General features: G+C 31.2%; 1 protein-coding gene across 12 annotated transcripts in view; it reads right to left on the bottom strand.

The window, feature by feature from the left end:
- LOC107559761 (focal adhesion kinase 1-like) overlaps positions 1-10,268 on the bottom strand; it is a 95,176-nt gene that overhangs the window by 3,361 nt on the left and 81,547 nt on the right. For all 12 annotated transcript variants that reach the window (XM_016243708.1, XM_016243710.1, XM_016243711.1 and 9 more), the window contains 5 exons: positions 6,804-6,929; positions 6,641-6,736; positions 2,868-2,930; positions 2,292-2,331; positions 1,031-1,125 (listed from right to left, as the gene is read on the bottom strand). In XM_016243708.1, the coding sequence (XP_016099194.1) occupies positions 1,031-1,125; positions 2,292-2,331; positions 2,868-2,930; positions 6,641-6,736; positions 6,804-6,929 (420 nt within the window). The remainder of the gene's footprint in view (positions 1-1,030; positions 1,126-2,291; positions 2,332-2,867; positions 2,931-6,640; positions 6,737-6,803; positions 6,930-10,268) is intronic.

Here is a 10,268-nt window from a genome sequence, read left to right as displayed (position 1 = left end):
TGTGTGTGTGTGTGTGTGTGAGTGTGTGTGTGTGAGTGAGTGTGTGTGTCTGTGTGTGTGTGGCGGGTCGTGACCACTGTGATGTTATTATAGTTAGCTAAAAATAAAACCATTAAATAAACATTTTTGTTACTTGAAATAAACATGAACTCAAATGAAATATAAAAAATTTAAATTATTTTATTTCAACTACTTGGCAAGGCACCATTTCTCATATTCATTTAGTTTAACTTTATTTACTAAAGTAAATAAGTAATTAAATAAATAGATATACACAAAAAAACAAATAAAAATGATAAAATGAATAAATTAAAATGCCGACTATTTTTGTATATATATATATATATATATATATATACACACATATAGAATAAACTTTTGTTACTTGAATGGAAATAAACATTAACTGAAATAAAATATTTTTAAAATTAAATTATTTTGACTATATTATTTTGACTAAACTATAATTAGTTGCCAAGACACAATTTCTCATATTCATTTAGTTTGACTTGATATACAATATACACACACACACACACACACACACACACACACTAAAACTAAATAACTAATACTAATGAACTAAAACTAAAACTTTAACTAAAACTAAAATGCAAAAAAAAAACTACAGTAGTATATATATATAGTAGTATAGTAGTAGTAATAAAAACTGTAGTAGTATAGAAATAATCGTGAAAACTAGAGGGTCAGAAAAACTCTTTCTGTCTTCAGGATAGATGTGGATTTTGTTTATTCGCTGAACTTTAGGTGCACTACTGAGCAAGTGTTTGTGCCCTGATCAGTGTGTGTGTGGTGTTTTTTCTTCGAGGTTTGGCTGGAGTGTGTTCTGCTGACGAAGATCAACTCTATCCGAACTCTATGTGGGTGTGTGTGCGGGAAACTCGAGGACTCAACATGCGGAACACGACAGCCAATCAGCATGCTGCACACATCTCAGCATTCACCTCTCGTAGACGTTAACACAACATCATGCCTGGGGAAGTTAGTTAGTTAACTGAGTATTACGCACCTTGACACCCTCGTTGTAACTGTCCACGGGGTTCAGGTTGGTCAGGTGACTCGGAGCGCCGGGACGGGGCGGCTTCTTTGGAGGAGCCACATGTTCTGTTGGACACAGGAAGGATCACATGATTCTCTGGTCTACAATTTGCATATTAGTCATTATAAAACAATTCTAATTGGATGAGACATGTGAGAAACGCTGGTAATAAATGCACACCATTCTGTATTAATGCACAAAAATGCAATGTTGCCTGACTGCAAACCATTTGGCATTATAATACTATAGACTCATTTAAAAATAATTAGTATGGAAATTTTATTTTGTTTTATTTCTTTTAGTTAAATGTCTTAAAACAGCCTTTCTTGCAGGACAGTTTTATTTATTTATACATTTACGTGACCCGATATTGCAAAGAAATATCTAAATATGAAATTTGAATCACTGTATTTCAGCTTTGTATATATATTTTTTTAATTCTATACATTTAAAATGTATCAACTTTGCATAGATATTACATGAAAAATATTAGCATTTTTCCAGTCAATTGTAATTACTGACTTGGGTTAAGATTTTAAAATTAATTTAAAGAGGTTACACTTACAATCAGAAATTTCTCAAATTAAAATTTGATATATATTTTAATTTTATAAAATATACACAGAAATTTTTTAGAAATTTCTTTAACCTCTAACCTTTCTTTAAATGATTATATAACTAAAAATAAAAATAAAACCATAAAATAAACATTTTTGTTACTTGAATGAATTAAACATTAAATCAAATAAAAATAAAAATATACAAAATTAAACTTATTTAATTCCAACTAGTTGGCAAGGTACCATTTCTCATTTTCATTTAGTTTAACTTGATTAACTAAAATGAATGAATGAATGAATTCTATAAATTTCTTTAAATTATTTTACACACACACACACACACACACGTATGTAAAAACATCACTAAATTACTAAAGCTTTAACTAAAATTAAACTGCAACATTTCTATAATAAATTCTAAAATTTTAAATAAAATATTTGGAATTAAATATTACAATCACATACAGTATTTGAGATATTTTTCAACAACTGACACCACAAATTTCCAAAAGATTTTAGTAACTATCATGACTTTTTTTAGGCCTGAAAATCACAACTGTCAAAATGATTTTTATATAAAACTATTTGCTTTATGCAAGAAAATAAAGAGTTGATCCATCTCTGTATAATTTGTATTGTAAATGTGCATTCAGGAGCGTCTGTGTTCGTACCTGCTTTACCCACCGGCTGATAAACATGCTGCTTCCCCATCTGAAAGAAAACACAGTCAGAAACAAGCCATTAAAACACCTCCTCCACTGGACTCAGACTGGGTTCACGCTGCCCATCAGGGTCCTGTGGAACTGTGGGTAGTTTGTGGGAAAACCAGGCATATTTCAGGTCCTCAGAGACCGACTCCAAAAAAAGAGTTTGACCCTTGAATGTCAGCAAACCCTCAGTGCAGATCTGCTGGAATCCCAGCTGTGAACGAGATGATGATGAGCTCTTATGAGATGATGCCTGTTTTTCACTCATTATGTGTCAGAGATGATGATGGCACACAGAAAAACCCCACGATGCCCCTTTAATTGCCCCTTTCTCCTCTCAGGGTCTCAGATTCCTCTAGTTCAGCTCTCTGCTAAATGAATTCCTTCCCGATGGTGTCTGAGGCTGGCGTACGATCGGTATTACTGGCCGCATGCGACTCTAACAGGAAGTGAGAAGCAGATTGTGTCCTCGCTGTGGCACTGTAAATCTCCCTCAGGGAAGAAACAAAAACAAGCAGGGAATCATGGGAAGTCGCTCACCGGGGACTGGAGAGCGCTGTCCTCGCGGTCGATGCTGCCCCTCGAGTTCCTCGACTCCGGCTTCTGAACAAACACAATCATTATTCAAATATATGGACTAAAGATTCAAATCATGCATCAGTTCCAGAGAAAAGGATTTGTTCATCTGATTATGTCATCACTCACACATCACATGACTGATGAATTCCATGGACTTTTCCAGTTATTTGTGAATACTGGATTAAAAGCACAACAGCATCGAAAACAAACAAAAAATAAAATAAAACTGAAACTTTGAAATGTTTTAAAATTTTGAAAAGTGAGAAAGAAACTATATTTACTAGCTATATTTATTACTATTGCTATTTTAATAGTAATTTTTTTTAAATTATTGTTTATTATTAATAATATATATGTATAATAATGTTATTGCATTTTTATTATAAATATGTGTTTCTTTCTATTTTCAATTTAGAAACTTTTTTTTTAAAGACTATATTAATTTGCATGACTTTTTTCAAGGTTTGGAAATCACAATTTCAAAAAGCAAGGTTTTCACACACACACACGCACACACATATACATATATACAAACATAGAAATACCTCCATAGATACATTACTGCTATTTTTTAAATATTTAACTTAATTTTTTTTGAAAACGTAACTCTTTTTCACAGATTTTTTCGTGACTTTTTAAGATTGTATTAATTAATATTAATAACAATAATAATAAACAGTACATTTTACATCAATATTTATTGTTTAAATGTTTATACATTATATTTAAATATTTAATGTTTTTCTCATTTTCACTCTAAGAATTTTAATGACTTTTTCAAATGATATGAATTTGCATGTCTTTTCCAGGCTTGGAAATCACAATTTTAAAATTCCCTAACAAGTCTACCTTCTGATCTGACAGATCTCACTCGAGGTCTCACAAAGAAGGAGTGACAAACTTCACGACAAAGTTCTTGCTCAACAAAGCATCTACAAAAGCTCAACAACTGGAAATAACTTCCAAACCCAGCATCATCCCTCACTATGGTGTGACAGTTACCGTCTTTCCGAAACAGAACTTGAAGAGATGCATCCTGTGAGCGGGGCGTCCGAGGGATCGTGAGTGCGCCGCGGCGAGGAAAGAGCGAGTTGTGTGTGTTTCCATGTGAGATGTGAGTCTTCAGGACGCTCAGAAGAGCCTGACTGCTCTCTCTCTCTCTCAGACTCCCTCACACGTCTTTTCCTGTCGGTCTGTCCTCTCTTTCACATCCCACGCTTTCCTTTCCTCCCACTGGTTTTACACCAGCAGAAAAAGCTCCTGGTATGTGCTGCTGAGCTCTGATAAACACTGCACTCAGGCTCTGATCTCACTCGCACAAGAAACTGAACAGTATTTATATCGTTTTTTTACCTCTGATTCACCGCCACCTATCTCTCAAATGGACCATTGACACTCTATCTACAATCTCAATTAGAAGTGTCAATGGTCCATTTGAGAGATAGGTGGCGGTAATGCACTTACAAGACTGCGATCCGCCGTAAAGCAAGAAGAAGACGACTGTAGAGGACGCACTCAGGACAGTGTGAATCAGAGGTAAAAAACGATATAAATACTGTTCAGTTTCTTGCACAGACCGATCGTTTGGTGTCTTTACACATCAATGTATCGTCACGAGCCGCAAGGTTCCATTTGGTTTTGTTTGTGTATGTTTTTTTGACTCTCAAAGCCGTGATTCCCATTCACTTCCATTATAAGACTGACAGACTGCAACGGTTTGAGTTAAAAATCTTCGTTTGTGTTCTACTGAAGAAACAAAGTCACCTACATCTTGGATGCCCTGGGGGCAAGCAGATAAACATCAAATTTTCATTTTTGGGTGAACTATCCCTTTAAATTGTTTATGATTTATAGATATTTTTTTAGATGTATAATTTTTTTTTTTTTTAAAGATTTGGTCAAATTGCTCACTATATTACCATTTTAAATCATATCAGTGTTCACTCCAGACACACTCTGATTCTTTCCTTTGGTATTCTGAGCATTTGTTTTTTTCCTTAAAGGCACGGGTTTCCACCGATTCCCACCAACCTTCACTGCCAAACCAAACGCTCTCTAATGACACGCGTCCTCAGCGGCCGCCCAAGTTTCCACTGGACGGAGAGCGATGTTAAAGCTCAATCTCTCCTGACAACAATCCTCAAATCTACAGCCTCAGCCTGCGGCCAACATCATTTGCGTGTCAGATCTGGTAAGTGTCAATTAAACGCCTCTCTCTCGCCACACAACTGTTCTCAGCAACATTTCACCAACATTCCCACATTATGTGATGCCTAAAATATCATCTGGAAATAAAGAGCTTCTCAGGAGAGAACGGATCTAACTGCGTTTGGCAGAGATGCACATGTGACGGATAAAAGAGCTTCATGGAAGCAGGTTTCTGTTTGCAGGTGCTCACAGATTTACAGCTTTGTTTTCAGGATTGAATCTGGGAGATCAGGACATCTTCATTTTGTTCCATTTCTTCCTCCGAGTAACAACAACAGCAACAGATGCAAACACACTCAGAGTGACCGACAAGCCAAAGAAAATGCAGGAAGGGAGAGAACAGCTGATCCGCTGCGAGTCATTTCATGAAAAACGATTTTTTTAATAGTAATTTTCACATTTATTTTTTAAATGGTTTATTATTGTTTATTATTATTAATAAATATGTATAATAATGTTATTGCATTTTTTATATAAATATTTATTATATATTTTCTAAAATTATAAGTTAAATAATAATGATAATTATTATTATAAACTGCATAATATGCAATTCTATATTCTATAAATATTGTTCTTTAAATATTTAAATGTATACACACACACTATATATATATATATATAAACTTTACTTCTTACTTTCACTCTTGACGTTTCCATGACTTTTTAAGATGATATTAATTTAATCTTTAATCCAGTCTTGAAAATCAATTTCAAGGTTTTCACATATAATATTACTACTACTACTAACAATAATAATAATAATAATAAAAACACATTTATAACATTTTAATATTTGTATATCTGTTATATTTTATTAATATTTAATACTCTTTTTTATATTTAAATATTTATAAAATGTAATATTTTTATTTAATACTTTATTATTTTTACTCTAAAAACTTTCATGACTTTTTAAAAATATAAAAATTTTATATGAACATTTCAAGGTTTTCACATACAATAATAATAATTTATACTATTTTAATATTTGTATATCTGTAATATTTTACACATTATATGTTTATATTATAATGAAATATGTATTGTTTTTTTAAATTGAAAACTTTATTTCTTATTTTCACTCTTCAAAGTTTTTAGATTAAATGCTTGGTTAGCTTCCATTAAAGCTTTCAGAAAAATATTTGTATATCTGTTATATTTTATTAATATTTAATACTCTTTTTTATATTTAAATATTTATAAAATGTAATATTTTTATTTAATACTTTATTATTTTTACTCTAAAAACTTTCATGACTTTTTAAAAATATAAAAATTTTATATGAACATTTCAAGGTTTTCACATACAATAATAATAATTTATACTATTTTAATATTTGTATATCTGTAATATTTTACACATTATATGTTTATATTATAATGAAATATGTATTGTTTTTTTAAATTGAAAACTTTATTTCTTTATAAAGTTTTTAGATTAAATGCTTGGTTAGCTTCCATTAAAGCTTTCAGAAAGGCTTGGGGTAAAAGGAAGAGAGCAGAGAGAGATGTTGTGTCAGTACCAGGAAGCTCTCCTCCTGCTGCAGCCATCTCTGGTCCTCCTCCATCTGCTGCTGCTGTTTGATGAGCGTCTCCTCCATCCCCAGAGCGCCCCCATCCTGACACACACAGCAGGAGTTACAACAGCGCTCATTCACACAAGTACGTCCTCGTCTCTTCACTCACCTCCATGTTTGGAGACCACACAGGCACCTCCTGTCGGTGATGGTTCCATGTTTCATGCGGGTCGAGGACGGAGGCTTGCGGCGGGTATCCCGCACCGGGCACGAGTGCCCCAGGATATCCAGACCCCTTGACAAAATGACAAGACATGGATTTCGAGTTCATTTACATTGAATAATTTAGCACATGCTCCAAAGTGCCCCAGTAAAAGCTGTAAAAATAAATAAACAAATAAAAGAGTGAAAGTCTTCAAAATGCAATCAATTATACTGTACCAGTCAGTATTATTTATATATTATTTTTAGATACGGTTTTTCTTAACGTTTTTATATTTTCAGTTTTCATTTTAAATTTAGTTTAATTTGAAGTAATTTTGTTAGGCACTTTTCTTTTTTTTTTTTGCTTTTATTTATATTTCTATTTGTTTAATTCATTTTTATTTCCTGTTAGTCATTTTTGTACTTTTAGAACCTAAACTTATTTCAATGTTTAATCTAATATTTATATTTGATTACATTTCAGCTTTGATTCAGCTTTGATTTTTATATTTTCAGTTGTAATTTTGGTTGTTTTTTATTTTCATTTTAGTTTATTTCAAGTTAATAATTTGAGTACTTACTTAGAACTTAAACTTGTTTCATTTCTATTACTTTTTTATATTTCTATTTAGTTTTTTTTTTTTTCAAATTGTAAATTTCCAGTTAGTGATTTTAGTATTTATTTAAACTTATTTCATTATTTAAAAATTTTTCCATCTATTATTTATAGTTCAGCTTTGAATTAGCTTTTATATTTTCAGCTTTCATTTTTTAGTAATTTTGTTATGTGCTTTAGCCATTTTTATTTATTTTATTATTTTAAATATATTTTTATTTAGTTTTAATTTATTTTATTTTTAGTAATTTGTTTGGCCATTTTTATTTAATTTAGTTATTTTATTATATTTAATATATTCAGCTTTGATTTTTATATTTTCAGTTGTAATTTTGGTTGTTTTTTATTTTCATTTTAGTTTATTTCAAGTTAATAATTTGAGTACTTACTTAGAACTTAAACTTGTTTCATTTCTATTACTTTTTTATATTTCTATTTAGTTTTTTTTTTTTCAAATTGTAAATTTCCAGTTAGTGATTTTAGTATTTATTTAAACTTATTTCATTATTTAAACATTTTTCCATCTATTATTTATAGTTCAGCTTTGAATTAGCTTTTATATTTTCAGCTTTCATTTTTTAGTAATTTTGTTATGTGCTTTAGCCATTTTTATTTATTTTATTATTTTTAATATATTTTTATTTAGTTTTAATTTATTTTATTTTTAGTAATTTTTTTTGCCATTTTTATTTAATTTAGTTATTTTATTATATTTAATATATTTTTATTTAGTTTTAATTTCAGGTTTTTTAAAGTAATTTTAATACTTGCGTACAACTTAAAACTTATTTCAGTTAGTTTTTCATCTACTATTTATATTGCATTTTATGCAATATGTTTTTCAATTAATTATAATTAATATGGTAGCAATATTATATACAATTCAATACTGTACCATTGTATTTTTCCTTTCCTAATTCCTTTTATGCTCATAAATGTTGCATTATGTAACTAAAATGTGTTGTGAAAGGCGTTTCAGTTCAACTTTAAGACCCCCGGAGCATCTCGGACCCCAAGCGCTTCCTCTCATAATGGCTAATAAACACCCTGATACAAAAATAACAGGCACTTTGAGCACAAAAGCCTTTAAAGGCATGAAGACAGAGCGACGATAAGAGCAGTGAGCTGAAGGAATGTATCTGGACTCAACAATAGCAGCATCTTTAAAGAGCCCACAGGAAATGCCTGCTGTCAGAGACGCTCAGCGAGACACTGGGAAATAACTCCGACTCAGAGCAGATGATTGAGATGAACGCCAGCCGGTCAGACGCTCTTCTCATCAGTTTGCATGCACTAAACACTGACGTAAATCAGAGAGAAGTGCTGTGCTATGTGAAGTGTGATTGGCTAGCTGTTGAATGTTTTATGTTTGGGGTGTTGGGATAGTTTGGGGTATTTAGTGTTTGGCTACCGTAATCAGAGTTTGTCCGTTTGGTGAGTTTTTATGGTATTTGGAGACTTTTTGGGTATGTTGAAGAAGAACGTGTTACTGCACAACTCAGATTCTTAAGTTCATTTACTTACTGAAGCAACGTCAGCCTTTCTCAATGTACAATCGCCAGCAGGTTTATGAATAACAGGACTACTCACTTTGTAATGTTTTTAGTGCAAGAAAAACTGCTATAAAACTGCTGGTAATTGTTGACCTGTTTTGTCTGCTTTCTATGACAGTGATATAATCAGCATGTCATCAGCTTAGGACAAAAAAAAGAAGAAGAAGGAAATCACATTCCCCATTCAATAAGATTATACAATGTTATTATTATTATTATTATTATTACAAAAAATATATATTTCTAATGTATTATTATTTCAATAAAAAATAAAGCAATATTGCTATTGCAATAATACTATAATACTGTAAAATAACAAAAGTATTCACTAATATAATAATAATGATAATAATTATTATTATTGTTATTTATTAAAAATAATATTTCTATTTTATTATTATTCAAATTATAAAAATTAAACCAATCAATAAAGAATATATTACTATTGGAATAATACTATTGTACTGTAAAAAAATTATACTAATATAATAATAATAATAATAATAATGATACATTTAATTTTACAGAACAGTAAAATTACAACACTAATATGTGCGGCTGCTTAATTTCTCTGCTTTCAAACATTAAAACTATAGAGAAAGCGGAAATACAGTGGAAAACCACTGGGAGATCTTAAATCTTCTCTTTTGTTGCCAACAAACAATTCTAATGACAAATATAAAAACATGGTCGCATTGTCAACTTCAGGTTACAAGCAATCCTTGAATTTAGGCAACTCATCAGGTCGGAAACTTCACATTATACTGCATTAATATACATTATATATGCATTATACCTTGAGAAAGGCTGATGGCTAAAATGTTGGTTCACTAAATAAATTAATAAAAAAGCCTTTGAATATGAATACCGTATTGACCCGAATATAAGACGATGTTTTTTTCTTGGAAATGCATCTGAAAAAACGCAGTCGTCTTATATTCAGGGTCTAGACTTTGATGTGTCAATAATACACCCACAACAATAGGTGACGCCAAATACACAGAAAACGAGTGTGCCATGAAATACGTAATGTAATGCGTGTTGTAAAGATCGCGAGTAAAAACAAAAGAGAAAGAAAAGCTTACAGCTGCATGAGTCGTGACTGTCACGTTAGTCTGATGGGGGCAAACTCCCTTTGTGATTTTAAAACGTAAGACAGTACCCAGATTTGAAGATTACAGTAAGATTTAACTTCTACTGTTAATAAGATTTTGGTAGGCTACTATTAGATGGATAGCCTAAATGTCCTAATTCAGATGGG

The sequence above is a fragment of the Sinocyclocheilus grahami genome, unplaced genomic scaffold (assembly GCF_001515645.1).
Source record: "Sinocyclocheilus grahami isolate Dianchi unplaced genomic scaffold, SAMN03320097.WGS_v1.1 scaffold697.1, whole genome shotgun sequence".
Classification (NCBI taxonomy): Eukaryota; Metazoa; Chordata; class Actinopteri; order Cypriniformes; family Cyprinidae; genus Sinocyclocheilus; species Sinocyclocheilus grahami.
This window is presented reverse-complemented; position numbering and strand designations above follow the sequence as displayed.